Here is a 24,620-nt window from a genome sequence, read left to right on the forward strand (position 1 = left end):
TGGTAATCTGCCTGCAGACAGCTGCAGGGAGAGGGAGTGGAAGAGAGAATTGGAGAGAGAGAGAGATGTATGACTCAGGACAGGGAGAGAGAGTAGGCAGCAGACAAGGCTGGATGGACTGCTGCAGCATTTGATCTTCTCTGTTTAATTTCATGTTTCATCTTCAATGTTTTCACACATTATTCTGTCCAAACCGTAACACTTTTCTTATTTTCCATGACCTTTATGTGAAAAGCTTGGTGGCAACGGTATGCATTTCACTATATGAATACAAACAAGTGATACCTGAAATGTCGTTTGAAATTCAGAAAGCCTCGATACCCAGCAATCCTGAAACACTTTCACTTTTCCCAATTAAGTTTTGCCCTGTTTGTCAGGTTCTGTGGCCATCCCTGCATGTCGGTGCAACAGCAGGCACGCGTACTCTGGAGGTATTCTAAATATTCTGTCATTGGCTTAAAGGACCGCTCTGTGCTTTGAAGAGCGATGGATTATAGATGGCATGATGCATTAAACAGAATGTACATATTAGTTCAGAAGCAGAGAGACAAGCCCAGGCTCTTTGATAGGGTAGTCCTGTTTTTGTTTTTTTTACCTGAAAAGACCGCACAATGAGATTAGCTAGTAAAATACAGAAACTCTGAACAGTAACAGTACTCTCTTGATGACTGTTATGATATATTCTTTATCAAATATCCTGGACATTATTACCACCATAAGTCAGACTGTAGGCTGGCAAATTAAGTCTACAGTGATTTGTATGCAGGTCAGCGTTTTACATCATGAATGTTGTTTTGGAGGCAGCTCTGCAGAGTGGTCTCTAGCTAGCACAGCCACAAAGCCATAAAATCTGATTTTAACCCTAACCTTAACCCTAACCTTAACCACACTGCTAACCCTAATGCCTAAACCTAACCTTAAATTAAGACCAAAAAGCTAAAAAACGAAATATATATTGAATTTTTACAGTTTAGCCAATTTTGAGTTTGCAGCCGGCCCATCAAGTGGAAATCAGTCAGCTCTGCCTCCAGATCAAGTTTCATGACGATAAACGTCAACCTGCGATTTGCACTGTATTTATTTTCTCAACAGGGAATACTGCCAGCTATCCATTTAACACCCAGCTCATATATAATGGTACATTTTCTGGTTTTTGTAGTGCAACATGTAATTGTGTTCATAAAAGTGGCAAATGAAAGGAAATGAGTAAATAAACATACGTCTGTCTTCATGGTGAACACTTCTCAATCCTAATCAGAGGACCATGTAATAATCACACCTCACATTTGTCGGTGGTGGATGTTAGAGAAGACAGAAAGTGTTAATTTCCCGAGGGGTATTTTCATCTATTTCAACAACCTGATGCTTCTAGGATGTTTGCCATGTTAGTTTGTACGTTTTTGATTTGAATGGGAATATCTCCTATTGTGAACATAATCTTAGTTCTCTCTGTCTTTCTCTCGATCACAGCCCCCCCCCCTCTCTCTCTCTCTCTCTCTATCACAGTCTCTCTCCCTCTCTCTCTCTCGATCACAGTCTCTCTCCCTCTCTCTCTCTCGATCACAGTCTCTCTCTCTCTCTCTATTTATCTCTTCTCAATATTCCCTCATTGACAACCTGCACATACTGTACCTGTCAGTCAGTGTTTCTCATCCTCCACTTTCTATGCATACACTAGAGAATACAAACTTCCTCCCCAGTGTTTCTGGCACTATGGAGAGCTGAGATGATGTGCTCTACTTTACATTCTGAGGATCCCCAGTGTTTCTGGCACTATGGAGAGCTGAGATGATGTGCTCTTCTTTACATTCTGAGGATCCCCAGTGTTTGTGGCACTATGGAGAGCTGAGATGATGTGCTCTTCTTTACATTCTGAGGATCCCCAGTGTTTGTGGCACTATGGAGAGCTGAGATGATGTGCTCTTCTTTACATTCTGAGGATCTTTATGTATCTCTGCATTTTACCTTAAATGCATGAAGATATTTTTGCCATAAAGCATATTAACCAATTTGTATTATCACTTGCTGGTCCAGATACTCCAATTCCCATGGCATATTAACAGGGCAAGAGGCAGAACAGTTTAATGTGTGGCCTTGTTTCTTTTTCTGCATGAGTATTAACTATGAATACCATTTGCATAATCTATACTTTTTTTAAATTGACTATTTGTTTGTGTGTGTGCTCGTACATGTCTTTATGTGCGTGCATGTGTGTATACATTAATATACAATGTCTGGTACAGTATGTTAGGTTTAGATGGTTGAATATGCAGTCTTTCTCTCTGTCTCACTCTCTTACACTCACACTCACCAGTAGAATGTACATACAGTACTGCAGTATTTCCCAAACTCAGTCCTCGGGACACAAGGGGTGCACATTTTGGTTTTTACTTAATACTGTCTGCATTAAGCTTGATGACTAGTTGATTATTTAAATCAGCTGTGTAGTGTTAGTGTAAAAACCAAAACGTGCACCCCTTGGGGTCCCGAGGACCGAGTTTGGGAAACCCTGCCACACACACTCCTTCAATTTATAAGAGATGGACTGCCATCTAGTGGTCATATCGCCAGCCTGCCAGTATCAGCTTATTGATGCAGTCCTCATACCATTTTATTTATTCATAGGGAATGCAGAATAAAGATGGAGACTGACTCAGATAGCCAAAAACAGTTTATAGAAGTAAATTGCATCTGGTCTACTTGTGAAAAAGCACACTCTCTCTTCTCCTCTTTATTTATTCTCACTCCTTGGGTGTGCTGAAATATTTGAAGGTGAGGTAGAAAAGAAAAGTCAAATTCCATTTAGTTGGTATAAAAGCAAATTTTCTCTCTCTGGAGATGGCCTTTATTCACTCTGTAGGAATATCAGTTATATATTTAAATGTTCATAGAACGAGGGCTATCAATAAATCATAGAGATGTATAGAGTACTCTAGTGCCCAAAAGCCAGTTTGACGATTTTGAAGTAGTCAACTGGGTGGGACTTCCTATGGTTTAAGGAAGGATCACATAATCCCATCCTGGTTATCAGGAGGGTCAGCCAATGAATTATACTCCTGAGCAAACATTCCATAACTGCAGGTGGTAGTAAATAGCCAACTATGGCTTTATACCTGTTCCAACAACACTCTCTAGATGGCAATATACTGCACACCCTTACAGTTTGTTTACCAACTCCAAGTAGTAATAGAAGAAGAACATGGACTACTTCAAAATGGAGATAGCCTCAATGGCACTGCCCGTATGCTCTCAGACGCTATAATGGGACAGATACGACATTGCGATCTCTTTACATCTCTATAAAATAAATACATATTTCATGTATTCAGTTATTTTGTTATGAAACTGAATTTTGTGACTATATCACCCCCTAAATCAATGAGAATATCTAACTACTCTAAAAGCCAGTTAAATCTGGAGACTTTTCATATTTTCATGTCTATGCCATTAAACTCCCATTAAACACATTAATTGCTTTTGTTTTACAGAACATAAAGCTAAAGCCCTCATTTATTGTCAAAGCTCTGTATTACAGACTAGACAAAATTAATATTTTATTTCCTGTTTCCACCATCCATCGACCCACACAGACCCCTCGCCAACACAGCCCCCTCGCCACACAGGCCCTCGCCAACACAGCCCCTCACCAACACAGCCCCCTCGCCAACACAGCCCCTCGCCAACACAGCCCCTCGCCAACACAGCCCCTCGCCACACAGGCCCTCACCAACACAGCCCCTCACCAAGACAGCCCCTCGCCACACAGGCCCTCACCAACACAGCCTCTCACCAAGACAGCCTCCCAGTAGTTCTTTAGATGCACAGTACGTTCAGTTCTGTCAGAAGGGAATCGTGGTCCACTCAATATGGGGGAGGTGTCAGTACTGTGTCAATGTAATCTCTGCTTTTGTTTCAATTGGGATCACATGAGATCGATGTTTACCTCTCCGTGGTAACTCATATAGCTATATGACGCAGATATATAAACATTAAAAGTTTTAGAACACCTACTCATTCAAGGGTTTTTCTTTATTTTTACTATTTTCTACATTGTAGAATAATAGTGAAGACAAACTATGAAATAACACATATGGAATCATGTAGTAACCAAAAAAGTGTTAAACAAATCAAAATATATTTTATATTTGAGATTCTTCAAATAGCCACCCTTTGCCTTGATGACAACTTTGTACATATATTAGTATGTTGCTTGGTGTTTATGAGGATGTATTGTACAAAAAAATGATAACCTAATCACTATGGTGTGAATTACTGTCTGGTCAAAAGTAGTGCACTATATAGGCAATAGGGTACGATTTGGGACACATCCAGTGTATCCCCGAAGCGTGGTATCCTGGTGCAGTCAGTTGTGTGGTTTAGTTAATTAAATATGGCCAGTGATGTTAGTCCTCTGAGTGGAGTCCTGACCCCTCTGGGCAGCAGTATCAGAGCTGCTAAAGTGCTTTGGCATCCGTGTGACAGCATGAACACCTCAAAAGCAGTGGCGGCGACCCCACTGTAAGTACTGCACCTTTCATGTTCAACTATTGCAAACACCATGCTCTACCAACTGAGCCACACAGTCCCATTTGGCTCAGTTGGTAGAGCATGGTGTTTGCAATGCCAGGGTTGTGGGTTCGATTCCCACGAGGGGCCAGTACGGGGGGAAAAAACCAAATGTATGAAATGTATGCATTCACTACTGTAAGTCGCTCTGGATAAGAGCGTCTGCTAAATGACTAAAATGTAAAATGTAACTACAGGTTCACTACAATTTAACCTGCAGCCAACAGCGTGACAGGGGGAGACAGGTAATGGGAACACCCTGATGTTATCAGTTTTCCCTTCAGCTTTTGTGAAACACGTAAATCCAAACATTTCAATACAACATCCAGCTATTGATATTTATTATAGATCCCTGTTAGTTCCTGCCAAGGCAGGAGCAACTCTTCCTGGGGTTTATTATGGATCCCCATTAGTTTCTGCAAAGGCAGCAGCTACTCTTCCTGGGGTCCAGCAATTTTAAGGCAATTTACTTCGGAGTTAAAACATTACACTTCCCTACACATTACTACAACATATTTACAATACAAAATCCAAATGTGCGTATGTATAGAGTGCGTGTGTTAGCGTGTGTGTGCGAGCGTGGGTCTGTGCCTGTATGTGTCTCTTCACAGTCCATGCTGTTCCATAAGGTGTAGTTTTATTTTTTTTAATTATCTGACTTTACTGCCTTCCTGAGTTATGTGATGTGGAATAATGTTTAATGTTGTCATGGCTCTATGTAGTACTGTGTTTTGGCCTTGGTGGCATGTCTTGTGGAGGTATGCATGGGTGTCTGAGCTGTGTGCTAGTCGCCTAAACAGACAGCTCGGTGCATTCAATACGTCAATACCTCTCACAAATAATGTGATAAAGTGAGCCAGGGGAGATTGACATGCATATTATTCATGTTGTCCCAAATACAATGCTTTTAGTTTTAGAAATATTTAGGACTAACTTATTTCTTGCCACCCATTCTGAAACTGACTGCAGGGATTTCACTTGCTGTGGTAGCTGACGTGTACAGTGTTGAGTCTACATAGACACACAGGCTCTACTCCGAGACAGTGGTAGGTCATTAGTAAAGATTTAAAAAAAGTAAGGGGCCTAGACAGCCACCCTGGGGAATGCCTGACCCTACCTGGACAATGTTGGAGAGGCTTCCATTAAAGAACACACTCTGTGTTCTGTTAGACAGGTAACTCTTGGTCCACAGTAGAGTAGGGGATGTAAAGCCATAACACATATGTTTTTCTAGCAGCAGATTATGATCAATAATGTCAAAAGCTACACTGAACTCTAACAAAACAGCTCGCACAATCTTTTAATTATCAATTTACCTCTGGCAATCATCAGCCATTTGTGTAAGTGGGTAGATGTTAAATGCCCTTCCCTATAAGCATGCTGAAAATCTTTTGTTAATTGGTTTACTGTGAAATAGCATTGTATCTGGTCAAACACAAAAGTTTACTAAGGGTTGGTAACAGGCTGATTGGTCAGCTGTTTGAGGCAGTAAAAAGTGCTTTGCTATTCTTGGGTAGCGGAATGACTTTTGCTTCCCTCCAGGCCTGAGGGCACAGTATTTCCTGTCGGCTTAGATTGAAGAGATGGCAAATGGGAGTGGCAATATCGTCCCTATTATCCTCAGTAATTTTTCATCCAAGTTGTCAGGCCCAGGTGGCTTGTCATTGTTGATAGACAACAATAATTTGTTCACCTCTTCCACACTCACTTTACGGAATTCAAAATTACAATGTTTGTCTTTCATAATTTGGTCAGTTATGCATGGATGTGTAGGTTCAGAATTTGTTGTTGTCATGCCTACATTTGCTAATCTTGCCAAGGAAAAAAAATCATTCAAGTAGTTGGCAGTATCAGTGGGCTTTGTGATGAATGATGTTATCTAGCAAGTTATTGATTTCATGGACCTTGTTTTTTTGGCTACATATGTTTTTGTGTTTTTTTTGTGGGTAGATCAGCTTTAATATTGTGGATAGATTAGCTTCCATCAATGTAATTGTCTGCATCATTTCCAACCTCCATATATATATTTTTAAAACATATATTTTCCTTTTATTTCCCCCCTAACTCCCTTAATTGGAGTAACCTAATAGACAACAACACTTAGGCATCTACTTCCGTCTTATACATACTATATACATTTTATGGAGTGCATTTCACAATAGTTATCTTTTGTTTGTTTTTAATCCCATCTCTGAAGACCATCCAGTTTTGATTTCTATTTGCCATATATTCTTTACTGTGCTGTTTCACATAAATTCTGAACCTATATACATTTTACGGACACAGTATATTTTACATTAGTTATCTTGTTGTTTTTAGTCCCATCCTTCAGCTCCACTCAAAACCTTCCATCTATCCCTGAACACCATCCAGTTTTGATTTTCTATTTGCCATATATTTTTAACTGTGCTGTTTCACAAATGTTCTGAACCTTTCTATTCTCATAGTTTCTGCAGATTGTAAATTAAAGGCTACATATGTTAATGTGGGCTACTTTTAGCACTTTTCTGCAATTCTTGATTGTTTTTATTGCTTTACTGGGAGGCTTATCAGAGGTAGACATGACAGTGATATTTATGTTTGAGCTGATAGTGCAGGGTTAGCTGCACACAGTGGACTTCCTACAAGGGCAAACCACCTCAAAGCGAACAGTATATCTCAGGTTCGTAGGTGATTGATTACTGCTGACAATAGCTATAGGATTGACATAAGCATTCAGGGGAGTTAGAGGGACATACATTAGGTTACTTACAATATGACTGACAACACCCCTGGGACAATGTACATTTGCAGCAGCACTACGACTAATCAGCGACACAATGGTAGGGATTATCTGAGCAGGGCTTGGGTCACAGATAAGTCATTGTCTCAACGCAGACTTGAAATGTACGGACAGGATCCATGAGCCAAGATGATTTGGATGGACTCCGTTTCCAAAAGGTGTCAAAGTTATCTATAAAAGTTATGCCAACAGAGCTACAGTAGCCTTTTAGCCAGGTGTGTAATGCCAGTAGCCTGCTGAATCTTTCACAGCCGTGGCCCAGCGATGGTACCTGGTCTGAAATAATTGGCCGCTTTTTGGAATCTTTCAGAGCTAGAATCAATTCTTTTAAATACATTTTCAGCAGTTCTGAGCTAGTCCTCCTAATGCCGTTTGACTCCACATGGACTGCGACAGCGTCAGCCCCCAGCATCTTTCGTAGAACGGTAGGAAGCAGCCTTGTAATGTCCTTTACTTCTGCTCCAGGATAGCAAAGGGTTTTTGCCCTGGAAGCAAGATTTCTCACCATAGAGCTGCCAATGATGACAGCTGGTGAAATGGCTGAGGTCCTGTCGTTCTTTTGCCTTGAGTGGTTTAGAAGAACCCTCAAAGTTTATGGTGCAAGTCACTAAGCATGTTGTGGTTGTTATATAAATGTGTCTGAGGATGACTCTGTGGGGTGCTGGTCTGGACCATAGAGAGATACAATATTCTGTATCTATGGTCTGGACTAAGCTTTTCTCAGCATTAGCCTTTATCAGTTATTTATAGGGCACAGGTGAAATGCTTGAGCTCTGGGTGAAATTCATTTTTAAACATGTATCCTCTCAGAATGTACACTGACAATTTACCATTCTTTTAGCTGCAATATATGTGTTCAATGGCATGATAAATTGTCAAGTGTACACTGCAGTCTTTATCCCAATATGATGTACCCCTCCTTGATGAGTTTGTGGAACATAGCATCTCATCCTCAAGTCAATGTGATGTTAAATCTACCTACCTCTCCTTCTTTCACATGCTCAGGTGATTGACATCAAGGAGAAACTGAAGCTGTTCAAGAAGTTCTGGTCCAACCTGCCTGAGGACATCTGCAAGCCACACAGGGTGACAGCAGGGAATGCCACCGATGATGACCAGTGTTGGAATGGGCACACCAAGGGCAGGTAAGACTCGACTACAATAAGTGTTCCCACCCGAACACAGGCTGCTTACCCCAAACACTTGGGTAAACTAGCACTAAATGACTTCCACGATATGTCTGGTCCCTGAATTAAGAACCATTCTGATTATTTATTTTGCACTGGCCCAAATACGGCAGCTCGCTATTGGAGAGCCTTGACATTTCTGGCTGAGGCATTGCAAAACAAGTGGAAGACAAACACTGCTATGCACTCGAAAGTCCGAGGAGTTTGGAGACATAAAATCACCCGACCAAACTGAGTCTTAACAGATGCCTTCCCTGGTGAAGCCCTTTAAAGCTGAAATTCGCAGACTGTGGGCAACCCCAATTCTTCTGTTGTTTTTTCACTTTGAAAGAAAACATAGGGGTTGAGCCCTGAGCAGAAAGAAGCATCATCCTTGGTTCTTGGATCTGAATCAGCTCGACCCCAAAAGAGGAAAACAGATAGTAAAAGGCTACTCCAATCCTGACTGATCCAGAATCCGGATAAACATTACATTGGGCATCCTTTTGAAAGGTTGGAAGAGTGACTAAGAAATGGCCAAAGTACTCCTGTTCTACATAACAAAATAATACTAATTGTTACTGCAATAGTACACGGTACAATGCTAAATAATATTCCCGTATACGCCCCACTGTATCCTGTACATATGCCAAACACATTTTGATTTTAATTTGATATCAGTAAATTATATTGAGAACGTATGGACCGTTTATGAATTCAACCATCAATGCTCTGTTAACAACAGCTAAATGACGGGGGATATTAATTCAGTCGTTCTGGTGGGTAGTTCACACTAGGTAGCAGTGTTTGGGGTAATGCGTTACGACAGGGATGTCAAACTCATTCCATGGAGGGCCTAGTATCTGCTGGCTTTTGGTTTAAGACCTAGACAACCAGGTGAGGGGAGTCTCTTACTAATCAGTGACCTTAATTCATCAGTCAAGTACAAGGGAGGAGCGAAAACCCGCAGACACTCAGCCCTCTGTGGAACGAGTTTGACACGTGCATTACGTAATCAGATTACTTTTATGACTAACGCGTTACTTTTTCAAATTGGGTAATATTACTACGGTTACTTTGTCAAACAAACCGATCTCGACTTGTTTTTCATCATTTAGTTCTCGAGCGAGCAGAGAAAGACTGTTTTAGAAAAATCTTATGACAGCTGCTGTCCATAGAAATGCATAGAGGGCACATACACCTCTGATCTTTGCAATTGATGGCTTCTGTGATGGCAAAGCCCATAGATGGCTCTCCCCCCATCTATTGGCAATTGTGCCCTCTATTACATCTCTATGGGTCCTACGTGTGTTATAACCAGAACTCACGGCTCTAAAGAAATATTTTCAATGAAAAGATGAGAAATATGCAGATGTTTGGCTGACAGTATAGTTTGGATTACCAGTCAAAAGTCAAAAGTTTGGACATACCTACTCATTCAAGGGTTTTTATTTATTTTTACTACTTTCTACGTTGTAGAATAATAGTGAAGACATTAAAACTATGAAATAACACACATGAAATCATGTAGTAACAAAAACAGTGTTAAACAAATCAAAATATTTTTGAGATTCTTCAAAGTAGCCTTGATGACAGCTTTGCACACTCTTGGCATTCTCTCAACCAGCTTCATGAGGTAGTCACCTGCAATCCATTTCAATTAACAGGTGGGTTAAACGTTAATTTGTGGAATTTCTTTCCTTTTTAATGCATTTGGGCCAATCAGTTGTGTTCTGACAAGATAGGGGTGGTATACAGAAGAAAGCCCTTTTTGGTAAAAGACCAAGTCCATATTATGGCAAGAACAGCTCAAATAAGCAAAGAGAAATGGCAGTCCATCATTACATTAAGACATGAAGGTCAGTCAATCTGGAAAATGTCAAGAAGTTTGAACATTTCTTCAAGTGCAGTCGCAAAAACCGTCAAGCGCTATAATGAAACTGTCTCTTTTGACCCAGAGTTACCTTTGCTGCAGAGGATAAGTCCATTAGAGGAACCAACCTCAGAAATTGCAGCCCAAATAAATGCTTCACAGAGTTCAAGTAACAGATACATCCCAACATCAACTGTTCAGAGGAAACTATGTGAATCTATTGCAGCATAAATACTGGAGGCTGAGACAAGCGGGGTCGGGAGACACTATGGCCCCATCCGACGATACCCCCGGACTGGGCCAAACAGGCTGGATATAACCCCACCCACTTTACCAAAGCACAGCCCCCACACCGCTAGAGGGATATCTTCAACCACCAACTTACTATCCTGTGACAAGGCCGAGTATAGCCTACGAAGATCTCCCCCATGACACTCACCCAAGGGAGAGGCGCTAACCCGGACAAGAAGATCACATCAGTGACTCAACCCACTCAAGTGGCGCACCCCTCCTAGGGACGGCATGGAAGAGCACCAGTAAGCCAGTGACTCAGCCCCTGTAATAGGGTTAGAGGCAGCGAATCCCAATGGAGAGAGGGGAACCGGCCAAGCAGAGACAGCAAGGGTGGTTCGTCGCTCCGTTCACCTTCACACCCCTGGGCCAGACTACACTCAATCATAGGACCTACTGAAGAGATGAGTCTTAAATAAAGACTTAAAGGTCGAGACCGAGTCTGCGTCTCTCACATAGCTAGGCAGACCATTCCATAAAAATGGAGCTCTATAGGAGAAAGCCCTGCCTCCAGCTGTTCGCTATGAAATTCTAGGGACAGTAAGGAGGTCTGCATCTTCTGATCGTAGTGTACATGTAGGTATGTACGGCAGGACCAAATCGGAAAGATAGGTAGGAGCAAGCCCATGTAATGCTTTGTAGGTTAGTATTAAAACCTTGAAATCAGCCCTAGCCTTAACAGGAAGCCAGTGTAGAGAGGCTAGCACTGGAGTAATATGATCACATTTTTTGGTTCTAGTCAAGATTCTAGCAGCCGTGCTTAGCACTAACTGAAGTTTATTTAGTCCTTTATCCGGGTAGCCGGAAAGTAGAGCATTGCAGTAGTCTAACCTAGAAGTGACAAAAGCATGGATACATTTTTCAGCATAATTTTGGACAGAAAGTTTCTGATTTTTGCAATGTTATGTAGATAGAAAAAGCTGTCCTTGGAACAGTCTTGATATGTTTGTCAAGAGAGATATCAGGATTCAGAGTAACGCTGAGGTCCTTCACAGTTTTATTTGAGACGACTGAATAACCATCAAGATTAATTGTCAGATTCAACAGAAAATATCTTTGTTTCTTGGGACCTAGAACTAACATCTCTGTTTTGTCCGAGTTTAAAGTAGAACACTTGCCGCAATCCACTTCCTTATGTCCGAAACACAGGCTTCCAGGGAGGGCAATTTTGGGGCTTCACCATGTTTCATCGAAATGTACAGCTGTGTGTCGTATGCATAGCAGTGAAAGTTAACATTTTGTTTCCGAATGACATCACCAAGAGGTAAAATATATAGTGAAAACAATAGTGGTCCTAAAACGTAGCCTTGTGGAACACCGAAATGTACAGTTGATTTGTCAGAGGACAAACCATCCACAGAGACAAACTGATGTCTTTCCGACAGATAAGATCTAAACCAGGCCAGAATTTGTCCGTGTAGACCAATTTGGGTTTCCAATCTCTCCAAAAAAATGTGGTGATTGATGGTACCAAAAGCAGCACTAAGGTCTCGGAGCACGATGACAGATGCAGAGCCTCGGTCTGACGCCATTAACCTCTTACATCTAGACGTTCCGCTAGCGGAACACCTGCTCCAATATCCAATGATAGGCGTGGCGCGAATTACAAATTCCTCAAAAATACAAAAACTTCAATTTTTCAAACATATGACTATTTCACAGCATTTTAAAGACAAGACTCTCCTTTATCTAACCACACTGTCCGATTTCAAAAAGGCTTTACAGCGAAAGCAAAACATTAGATTATGTCAGCAGAGTACCAAGCCAGAAATAATCAGACACCCATTTTTCAAACTAGCATATAATGTCACAAAAAACAAAACCACAGCTAAATGCAGCACTAACCTTTGATGATCTTCATCAGATGACAACCCTAGGACATTATGTTATACAATGCATGCATGTTTTGTTCAATCAAGTTCATATTTATATCAAAAACCAGCTTTTTACATTAGCATGTGACGTTCAGAACTAGCATACCCCCCGCAAACATCCGGTGAATTTACTAAATTACTCACGATAAACGTTCACAAAAAACATGACAATTATTTTAAGAATTATAGATACAGAACTCCTCTATGCACTCGATATGTCCGATTTTAAAATAGCTTTTCGGTGAAAGCACATTTTGCAATATTCTCAGTAGATAGCCCAGCCATCACGGCTAGCCATTTAGACACCGACCAAGTTTAGCCCTGATCAAACTCCGATTTACTATTACAAAAGTTTCATTACCTTTGGTGTCTTCGTCAGAATGCACTCCCTGGACTGCTACTTCAATAACAAATGTTGGTTTGGTCCAAAATAATCCATCGTTATATCCGAATAGCGGCGTTTTGTTCGTGTGTTCCAGACACTATCCGAAATGGTAAAGAAGGGTCGCGCGCATGGCGCAATTCGTGACAAAAAAATTCTAAATATTCCATTACCGTACTTCGAAGCATGTCAACCGCTGTTTAAAATCAATTTTTATGCCATTTTTCTCGTAGAAAAGCGATAATATTCCGACCGGGAATCTCCTTTTCGGCAAACAGAGGAAAAAAAATCACAAAGACGGGGGCGGTCAGGTCACGCGCCTAAGCCCAGAGTCCCTTGATCGGCCACTTGAGAAAGGCGATAATGTGTTTCAGCCTGGGGCTGGGATGACGACATTCAGGTTTTTCCCGGGCTCTGAGCGCCTATGGACGACGTAGGAAGTGTCACGTTAGAGCAGAGATCCTTAGTAAAAGATAGAGATGGCAAAGAAGTTCCAGAAATGGTCAGACAGGCCATTTAGCAGACGCTCTTATCCAGAGCGACTTACAGTAGTGAATGCATACATTTCATACATTTTTTGTTTTTGTTTTTTGTACTGGCCCCCCGTGGGAATCGAACCCACAACCCTGGCGTTGCACACACCATGCTCTATCAACTGAGCTCAAAAGACGAAAATGCTGTCGTTTTTTAATATTTTTTGTAAATTGAAATTTGCTATCGTGAATGTTAGCAACACCTCCGCATTTGTGGGATGCACGGGGGATATGGTCACTAGTTGAGATAGTTTTCGATAAGTTGGACTGCAGAGTGAAGGAAAAGCAGCCAACAAGTGCTCAGCATATGTGGGAACTCATTCAAGACTGTTGGAAAAGCATTCCAGGTGAAGCTGGTTGAAACAATGCCAAGAGTATGCAAAGCTTTCATCAAGGCAAAGGGTGGCTACTTTGAAGAATCTCAAAATATAAAATATTGTTTAACACTTTTTTGATTACTACATGATTCCATAGGTGTTATTTCATAGTTTTGATATCTTCACTATTATTCCACAATGTAGAAAATAGTCAAAATAAAGAAAAACCCTTGAATGAGTAAGTGTGTCCAAACCTTTGACTGGTACTGTATATGGCCAATTAAGGAGCCCACATGATAGCGCAGCACTTCCATACTAGTACAGGAAAGCAGCGGCATAGATGAAAGGAGAAACTAGTGATCAAACCTCTGTTAGTAAGAAGCGTATGTTTGGTAGAGCGTGCACGGCTCGCCTTGCTCTCTCCAGCAGATTTTTGATTTCATGAAGGTAATGCAAAGTAATATAACACGTTATTTTCCACACAAAGTTCTATTATAAAGTAACACGTTACTTTTGTTAAATGTAACGAGTAATATATAACTTTTTCAAGTAACTAATCCCAACACTGCTATGTAGGAATCAATGCTGTATATAGGCAGGCAATGTGCTGAACAGGCAAACATAGCTAACTATTTTGGTCGATTTAGCAACCCTATCATTATCGAATCATGAAGCATAATAAAAAATGCATATAGAATTTCTTACCTCTCTTTCAGTGTTAGGGTTTGCACCACAACTTGTACAGCCCCAGGTTCCCTCTAAATCAGATTGTCTTCACCAGTATCTCCCTGAGAAATGCATGTTTCTGTGATGTTACTGTACCAGATTTAATAGCTGATGCACTTTTTTGGGGTGGTCCTGGGCCTGAAATGATGTTTACCACCCAGCTAGCTAGCATTATAATCTACAAACCAAACCCACTAATGTTGTGATGTCTACAATCTGCATATCAGGCTTTAGTTAGTTGAAATAAAGACATTTGGCCATCTTGTGGAGTTTATGCAGTGTAGCTATATGATGTAACTATCGTTAGATTAGTTTGAGTACAAAACAGTCAGAATACACAGGACGTTAGCTTGCTAGCTAAGTAGCCATGTTAGCTAGCTTGAACTTTACACACACTAAGGTTAGCAGCTAACTTAGCAAGTAGACTAAAAACAATCCAACACTTACCTACCAGTCCATGAGAAGGGTGGCAGTTTCAGCTTCACACTTCTAACCTTTCAATGCTCGCCACCTTTCAACATGAATTTCAATGTTTATCTCGTTTCTGGATTGAGCAGTCTTTATTTCTCTTCTTTTTCTCTTATGGGGTTGTTGATTCAGATCCAAGAACCGAGAAGGATGATGCTTGTTACTGTCGACATTTTCTGAAAACATTGTACCTTCTACCAGGACAGTTCAATCGCAAACAAGTTAACTAGCTTGTTGGCTTTGTCTGCTCTTTGTTTGTTTCTGGCGGCTGTAGCTTGCAAGTGACTTTCCCTTCCTCTCAAGCTCCGGAGCCATGCTCCAGCTGGGTTGTTTGAGTAGGCGGGGTTAATGCAAATACACACCTTTCCCAGAAGGTCAGCCCAAGGCAGCTCAGGGCTCAACTAAAGACACACCTTGCCCAGAAGGCCAGCCCAAGGCAGCTCAGGGCTCAACCAAAGACACAACTTGCCCAGAAGGCCAGCCCAAGGCAGCTCAGGGCTCAACCAAAGACACAACTTGCCCAGAAGGCCAGCCCAAGGCAGCTCAGGGCTCAACCAAAGACACACCTTGCCCAGAAGGCCAGCCCAAGCCAGCTCAGGGCTCAACCCCCATATTTTCATTCAAAGTAAAAAAAACAGAGTGGCATCGATGGGTAGCAGATTCCATCTTTAATGTTGGTTTTAATTTGCTTTGATGTCTTTTTATAACCAGCATAATGCCTCGTTGCTGGAATTAATTTCATTAGTAGCCAAAATGTTTGAAAACTGAAGTTAAATTCTGCTTTGTCCCAAAAGGGAAGACTAATAAACTACTGTTATTCCAAAGTCATAATACAATTTGTACTTTTATGTGCATATTACTTAGTGACCTTGGGACTTTAAGGTTCTATCTGCGCAAAGCATAGTTCTGAGATATTGAGAATCAATGTTTTTACATCCCAGATCTCAAAACTGTTTTGTAGTGAATTCTTATTTCATAACCCATTAAGGTTCTCACTTTAAAGTTACTTAAAGTACAGAGTATCAAACTCCTGAGATGCTTGTAAATCAGTTTTTTTAGGAGGGTGCAATCACAGATACAACCTTATGGCTCTGAAATGTCAATCTGTGTTCAGCCATAAGGTTCTTTCTGACAATTGTTCAGTTTTTAAGACTACTGCAGCTATTTGAATGCATTACTGATAGAATAACACTGTTTTACTAAGATAGAGTCCGAACACATCATCAAATACATTAAGCCATGTATTATGGTCATCAGACAAATTACTATCATCACTGAACAATGATGTGACAACATTTACTTTAAGATTTCTGACCGCATTGTTATTTTGCTTCCGTGCCATTATTGCTGGCAAGACTAGCCTAGACCATACTTAGAGGGACATGGCAAAGACGAGTTCGGATTGGTCCGTCGATATTTGTTCAGGCTTGTAATTGAATTGCAGATATAACCTTATAGTGCCAAGTTCAAATGGGTTTATTCAGATCCAACTTTCTAGTTTTTCCATTTGTTTCACTTAAAATGTTATTTTTCGAAAATCTAACTTCACAGACATATGAAGAACCATCTAAAGATCAATTATATGTGACTAACTCATTTTTTACATAAAAATTCAGATATAACAGTATAGTCCCAAGGACTGGACTTGCTGGCTGACTTCACTTGAGTAATATTAATAACATTGCTAATTTCTGTTTCTCATTCAGTCATTATGAATGTAATATTTAGTTGTGTCCTATGTGTATGATAATTACATAGAGGTTGCATTTATCTTAGCGTTCTTGAATTGTGATCTCTTCCCCGTCTTTCTTGATATGCCAGGTTGTCTAGGTGCGGAAACATACTTCCCCTACTGGTTATCCTTCGGGTTTGAACACCCAAAGGTTGAGATACAAACATAACTGAAGATGCTGAAGGCACTGTTACCATGTAAACAATTGTTGGTTTTGTTGCCTGACCAATATAACCTGTGATAGGTTGTGTGGGTGTTCCAAATAGATTGTCAGACAGGTGTTTAGAAAACATATTATTATGTCGTATTTTTTTTTTTTGCATTAGTAATTGGTAAGAAAACTGATTTTTGTAACAGCTCATGTCTTGTTTGAGATTTTAGGTTTTTATCAGGTTTTAGTTGAAATATGTTTTTTTTAAAAGGTATACCTCTTGGTGTGTTGTTACCCGAAGCTGTCCGACTGTTTCAGAGCAGCACGGACTGGTGGATGTGGGGAAACATTGCACAGACTTGGAATGGTGGCACTGGTGACTGAGTTGTGAAATAATAAATAGGAAGTGACCCCTGTAACAATTTCCCTGGAGAAATATCTTCAAAGTATGTCAAAACATCCCAAGACAAGTGCCTTTCAAGAGCTCACTCTACTCACCCTGGTCACCCCTGACAGACCTGTGCTATTCCAGCCTGTCAGAAGGAGAGCAGAGGACAAAAATAACACTGTAGAGAGTTACATGGTGGGTCCAGCCTTTGTCTCTGTCCTGTCTTATCCAACTGGAGGGTGCAGAGCCCACAGCCTCAGTTCCGGAGAATTCTGTTTGACAGACACAGCATGCAGGGGAGGCCAGACCAGACTATAATGAGGCTGTCGAGTGTCATTAACTGCTCTGCCATTACTCTCATTCACCCGAAGTCTCTGTGTTGCACCAATGTTCCACATGAAATGTTCTACTAATTGCCTAACAAATTGGTGTTTGCCTCGGTGTGCAGAAGACATGATTTCTTTAAAAAACAGTTGCATTGGTAACTATGGGAACTCTTTTTAGTATGAAATGAAAAGGAATGGTTATTGTCTGGCCTGGCAGGTATTTCCCAGAGGTTCTGAAAGACGGATTGACCAATCAGGTGAATAACCCTGAGGTGGGCGTAGACATCACCAGGCCGGACACGTTCATTCGCCAGCAGATCATGGCTCTGAGAGTGATGACAAACAAGTTAAAAAATGCCTACAATGGCAATGATATCTACTTTCAAGACTCAAGTAAGTAACACTCCACATATACAGTGCATTCGGAAAGTATTCAGACCTCTTGACTTTTTCCACATTTTGTTACATTAGAGCCTTATTCTAAAATTGATGAAATAGTTTTTTTTTCATCAGCAATCTCCACACAATACCCCATAATGACAAAGCAAAAACAGGTTTTTATGAAAAAAATCGAATTCAGTAAAAAAAAATTACGGAAATATCACATTTACATAGGTATTCAGACCCTTTACGCAGTACTTTGTTGAAGCACCTTTGGCAGCGATTACAGCCTTGAGTCTTCTTGGGTATGACGCTACAAACTTGCAACACCTGTATTTGGGGAGATTCACCCATTTTACTCTGCAGATCCTCTCAAGCTCTGTCAGGTTGGATGGGAAGCTTCACTGCACAGCTATTTTCAGGTCTCTCCAGAGATGTTGTATCGGGTTCAAGTCCGGGCTCTGGCTTGGCCCACTCAAGGACATTCAGAGACTTGTCCACTCCTGCGCTGTTTTGGCTGTGTGCTTAGGATTGTTGTCCTGTTGGAAGGTGAACCTTAGCCCCAGTCTGAGGTCTTGAGCGCGCTGGAGCAGGTTTTCATCAAGGATCTCTCTGTACTTTGCTCCAAGCGGGCTGTCATGTGCATTTTACTGAGGAGTGACTTCCGTCTGGCCACTCTTCCATACAGGCCTGATTAGTGGAGTGCTGCAGAGATGATTGTCCTTCTGGAAGGTTCTCCCATCTCCACAGAGGAACTCTGGGCCTCTTTCAGAGTGGCCATCAGGTTCTTGACCAAGGCCCTTCTCCTCTGATTGCTCAGTTTGGCAGGGAGTCTTGGTGGTTCCAAACTTATTTAGTTTAAGAATGATTGAGGCCACTGTGTTCTAGACTTTCAATGCTGAAGACTTGTTTTGGTACCTTTCCCCAGATCTGTTCTTCGACACAATCCTTTCTCGGGGCTCTATGAACAATTCCTTCGACGTCATGGCTTATTTTTTACTATGACATGCACTGTCAACTGTGGGACCTTTATATAGACAGGTGTGGATTTCCAAATCATGTCCAATCAATTGAATTTACTACGAGTGGACTCCAATCAAGTTGTAGAAACATCTCAAGGATGATCAATGGAAACAGGATGCACCTGAGCTCAAGTTCGAGTCTCATAGCAAAGGTTCTGAATACTTATGTAAGTAGGGCTTTTCAGTTTTTTATTTTTTTTATACATTTGCAAACATTTCTAAAAACCTGTTTTCACTTATGGGGTATTGTGTGTAAGTTGATGAGGAAAAACATTAATTTAATCAATTTTAGAATAAGGCTGTAACGTAACAAAATGTGGAAAAAGTCAAGGGGTCTGAATACTTTCCGAGTGCACTGTGTATATACAGTACCAGCCAAAAGTTTGGACACACCGACTCATTCAAGGTTTTTTAAATATTTTACAAATTTCTACATCAAAACTATGAAATAACACATATGGAATCATGTAGTAACTAAAAAAGTGTATAACAAATCAAAATATATTTTAGATTTTAGATTGTTCAAGAGCGTGATGACAGCTTTGCTAAGAGTGTGCAAAGCTGTCAAGGCAAAGGGTGGCTACTTTGAAGAATCTCAAATATTATATATATTTTGATTTGTTTAACACCTTTTTGGTTACTACATGATTCCATATGTTTTATGTCATAGTTTTGATGTCTTCACTGTTATTCTACAATGTAGAAAATAGTAAAAATAAAGAAAAACCCTTGAATGAGTAGGTGATCTAAAACTTTTGACTGGTGCTGTATACATATATATTATATTATTAAACGTTTTCATATTCAAAATCTGCAATAATTTTTTCTGTATTCATGTTTTCATTTTAACATTGAAAGTGTAGTTTATATCAATAGTCTCTGTCAGTTGCGCTTTCTGTTATTTGTTCTCTGTCAGTTCCTCTCTCTGTATATCTATGGACTGCTCATTGTGTTCTGTGTGTTCCTGTGCTGTTGTCCAGGCGACGAGGGCAGTGGCTCGGGCAGTGGCAGCGGCTGCACGGAGGCCTGCGTCACTGAGTTTGACTTTGCCAGCACCGAGGCCCCGGTGGTGGGAGCGGACCGGAGCGGGAGTGGCCCGATGGAGGATTCAGCAGCAGCCACACACCCTGCCCCCTCAGCAGCCCTGCTGGCCAGCCTGGCCCTTTCAGCCCTGGCACTGCACAGACTATGGAGATAATGCTGGGGGAACTCACCCAACGTGGACAGTAGGATCTCTCTCTACGCTGTGTTTTTCTAGCCAAACAGACTGGAGCTACAGTCAAGCAGACAGTATTCAGGCAGCCTTGGCCTTTCGGATAGATAGAGGGGTCTACTCTGCTCTGGAGACAGCAGTCATGCATCCTGGTTCCCCTTTCCTCCTCCCAAAGAGTGTCTGGTTGTTGATTCCATCCTTAGGCAGGGCTTCACATGACTGCCGTCACTCCAAGATAGAAACAGATGATCTCCTGTTAAACATTGTTCAAGAATTACTTTTGTCTGGCACAAGGCAGATGTTATTAGGTCTCCATGAGAAAAAGCCCTTGCACTTTTGGTCCTATTTTATTTTTTATTTTTTTCAATGCTATAGAAGGTTATTATGTTTTATCACTGTGAGTATGTGGAGAGGTTACACCTAGTGGTGACCAGGAGTCACAGCTAGAACACGTTTACTATGGTTTACTGTTATACCACATACTATGAGGTGATCTCAGTTGACAGGTCTTTTACTTGTTGACAGGTTAGAAGTGCGTTTCTTCATTCAAATAACAAACCTCAGACGACCCCAAAATCATATAAAAAAAAAATTGAAACAGTACGGCTGTCACAATAATTGTTGGTTTCTACCTTGTTTCCTCTGCTTTAAATATTATTGATTACATCTATATTGACAGTAAATAATACCAATGAAACATGTTTGTTGTTAATGTTAATCAGGTAAAGTAAGATATTCTATTACCAGTGTTGAGGAAGCTACTCTGAAAATATAGTTTACCAAGCTACCAATTACTTCACTCTGGAAGAAGTTAAGCTACACAAAAGCTACCCTAATAATGTTAACGCTAATATTACAATATATATATATATATATATATTAGTTAACTAAAGTTACTTTTAAAAAGTATTTCACTACATCCAAACTACTTAAAAAATGAATGATCATATGCAAATCTGAAATGTCATAGACTACAAATTGCATCTTTGGGATAAAATGTGTAACGGAATAAGTAATTTTGTCTATTAAACACAAACACAATGTTCCAAGTGAGAATTAGTCAGGTCTGATGCCGAAAAAGAAAAAGAAAGGAAATTATTTCCTACCCGTATCTTGCAAAAAAATTAATGTGTAATTCCAGTAGTTAGCTACACTGCTACATGGCTAACAAGTCATTAACTACTGAAAACACAACCTAGATTAGAATGTAGTTCAACTACCACCAAGCTACTTCAAAATGTAGTTAAATTACTAGTTGAACTACATGTAGTTCACTACTCCTCAACACTGTGTATTGCTCATATCTGATATGAGTTTCTACCATTTACTGCGTTCTATTCTTTTGAGTGCAAATGTTATCATATCACAAAGAACCTCATCAGAAATATTGCTTTATGTTCTATGGTGATATCCACTACGTATTTTCTAATCATTGAAAAGAGTAAGAGAATGGTCAAAGGTGCAAGCTATCGGCCTGCATTTATTGGTGGGAGGTTATTGGTGGGAGGTTATTGAAGGTTTACATTCATTTAGTCCCTTTTAAGTGTCACTATTTTTTATATCCTCCAATATGAACCTTTACCTGATAACTCAGGATTGATATGTTTTTAATTATGTTTTTAATGTTAATTCAACTTTAACTGCACATGCTTAACTTCATAAGAATACTGCATGTTCATCTGCCTTGCAAAGGGTTTTCATTACCAACAATGTGATGTCTTGAACTTCCCATCTGTCATTATAAAGGCAAATTTAGATACAGGAAGACACCTTGTTCTAACAATTCTAGCAAGCCCTTCTCGTGTACAGTACACGTAACATTGATTCAAACCAGACTGTCTGCATTCATTCATTCATTACTAAAAACAATAAATAATGACTGAGGATCAACATGATGACGTGCCAAATTGTAGTAGGTTAAAAGCACATTGAAGGCTAAAAATGCAGAAGACCTGAAAAAAGGACCCTGAATTTATCTCTGGCGCCTGAGGGGTTCTGTCTGCGGTGACAGGCTCAATGCCGACCACAGACACCTGTGAAATTAGAATTATAGGAGGTAGAGAGTGTCTGGACAGGGTTGAATGCTCCAGTGAGGATAGGCAGTAGAGCATGCCTACAGAGACTAGGAAGAGGATCGGTATTACTGAAAGGAGAGTTCTGTATTCCCCCCCTTCAAACGCTAGCCAACAAAACCAGTCTGTGTTCGGTGTTCTCAGAGGGCCAGCCGGTCAACTCAGTAAACCACAAAAGGCCAGCTAAGCTTACATAACAAGGGAGTTAGGATTATATTAAAATCCTTCAGCTTTTATCATGGTCTCTTAATGGACTCAGTGCAGCATATAAATTGTGTGAGCTTGCTTCGTTGCCTCTTGATAAACCAGTATTAGTGTTCATCTTGTATGAATGTAAGGCAAAATTATGATGTGCAAAATTATGGAGAACAAAACATTTTGTCCCTTTGTCAGTGTGTCCTTAAAATAAGATTCTTTAATATGAATAATTATCTTGCAGGATGCTGTTTTTTATTTTGTGTATCATTGCACTTTTAATGGTAATATATTTGCAATATTTTGTCTTGAAAATTGATGTTTATGGATCAGCAAATTAATGTCAAACAAATGTTTCAGAAACATTATTCATCAACATTTCATACAATCAAATGCATTCTATTGTAACAAAAAGAAGATCATGATGACATCTGTTGCTTAGAATTGGAAAACCGATTCAAGCCAATAAGGTTGATGATCTAGTTAACATAAAGACCGTACGAACAAAAATGCCTTACAGTTTTTTAATGCAATTAAAATGGTTGCATCTGAGTTTTGTTACTCTTTCTTGCAAATAAATATTTATTAAAAAGATGGTAACAGCTTTGCAATTTGATGACTTACATTTGTAATTTCAAGAAAAAAATGATTGAAATGCATAATACAAAAAAATGAAGTATAATGTATATTATAACGGATGCTTCAGTTAGGGAAAAACACAGGATAATATCAATCTTATGGGTTATAATGAGATTTAGGTGACAATATCCTATTATTAAATCATTTTACATTTTTATCTTTATTTAACTAGGCAAGTCAGTTAAGAACAAATTCTTATATGATGGCCTAGGAACAGTGGGCAGAACAACAGATTTTACCTTGTCAGCTTGGGGATTCAATCTTTCAACTTTGCGGTTACTGGCCCAACGCTCTAACCACTAGGCTACCTGCCGCCCCAAAATCATCAGGGTAGGGTAGGTACAAGGATAAGCGAAGCACTGTAAACATTGTACTGTAAATTCCCATCAATAATGTCTTGTATGACAGGGTGCGAGCAAGTTCAAGTTTCTATCATGAATAATAGCTAAAGCATGAAAATATATGAATCACATATACATAGGAGTTCTACTTTACAGTGCTATTGGCAGGTTTCACATTGTTCCTGGTTACTTTACAGTGCTATCTGCAGGTTTTACATTGTTCATCGTAACTTTACAGTGCTATCTGCAGGTTTTACATTGTTCCTGGTTACTTTACAGTGCTATCTGCAGGTTTCACATTGTTCCTGGTTACTTTACAGTGCTATCTGCAGGTTTTACATTGTTCATCGTAACTTTACAGTGCTATCTGCAGGTTTTACAACGTTCCTGGTTACCTTACAGCGCTATCTGCAGGTTTCTCATTGTTCCTGGTTACTTTACAGTGTTATCTGCAGGTTTTACGTCGTTCCTGGTTACTTTACAGTGCTATCTGCAGGTTTCACATTGTTCCTGGTTACTTTACAGTGTTATCCATGGACTTATTTTGGACCTAAGCTTGTCGCCTGCGTTCCCACCTTTGGGACAACGACTCCCATTGTTAGGGCGGAGACATGAGTGTCTCGTCATTATATACAGATCTCTGGTTGCAGTCAAATTTCTTTACAGGGAGGAAAGCATGATGCTCGTTAATTTGCACGTCCAATGCAATTTAAGTGGTAATGATGAGTCAATCCATCAGTTTGGCTAATTATTGTTTTCTGACACATTCATTTGTTTTCTTTTGCGCATTTCACATAGCCAGCCACGCATAATGTGGGTGCATAGTAGACTATTTTCTGTGTGTTGACTGACAACTGAACAGCAAAGCGATAACTGGTTTATAATAGATGTCGAACTAACTGAATGAAGTCAATCTCCTATAATCAAATCAAAGTTTATTTGTCACATGCCCAAATACAACAGGTGTAGACCTTACAGTGAAATGCTTACTTACTAACCAACAGTGTGATTTTAAGTAAGAAATGGGTATTAGGTGAACAATAGATAAGTAAAGAAATAAAAACAACAGTAAAAAGACAGTGAAAAATAACAGTAGCGAGGCTATATACAGTAGCGAGACTATATACAGGCACCGGTTAGTCGGACTAATTGAGGTAGTATGTACATGTAGGTATGGTTAAA

At 40.1% G+C, this 24,620-nt stretch overlaps 1 protein-coding gene across 1 annotated transcript in view; it reads left to right on the top strand.

The window, feature by feature from the left end:
- Positions 1 to 23,065, top strand: part of LOC106582440 (glypican-6) — a 160,990-nt gene extending 137,925 nt beyond the window's left edge. Inside the window, exons 7-9 of the mRNA XM_014165554.3 lie at positions 8,354 to 8,493; positions 17,793 to 17,968; positions 19,959 to 23,065. Of these exons, the coding sequence (XP_014021029.1) occupies positions 8,354 to 8,493; positions 17,793 to 17,968; positions 19,959 to 20,176 (534 nt within the window). The 3' untranslated portion in view covers positions 20,177 to 23,065. The remainder of the gene's footprint in view (positions 1 to 8,353; positions 8,494 to 17,792; positions 17,969 to 19,958) is intronic.
- Positions 23,066 to 24,620: the final 1,555 nt, after the last annotated feature.

The sequence above is a fragment of the Salmo salar genome, chromosome 21, assembly GCF_965601325.2.
Source record: "Salmo salar chromosome 21, fSalSal1, whole genome shotgun sequence".
Classification (NCBI taxonomy): domain Eukaryota; kingdom Metazoa; phylum Chordata; class Actinopteri; order Salmoniformes; family Salmonidae; genus Salmo; species Salmo salar.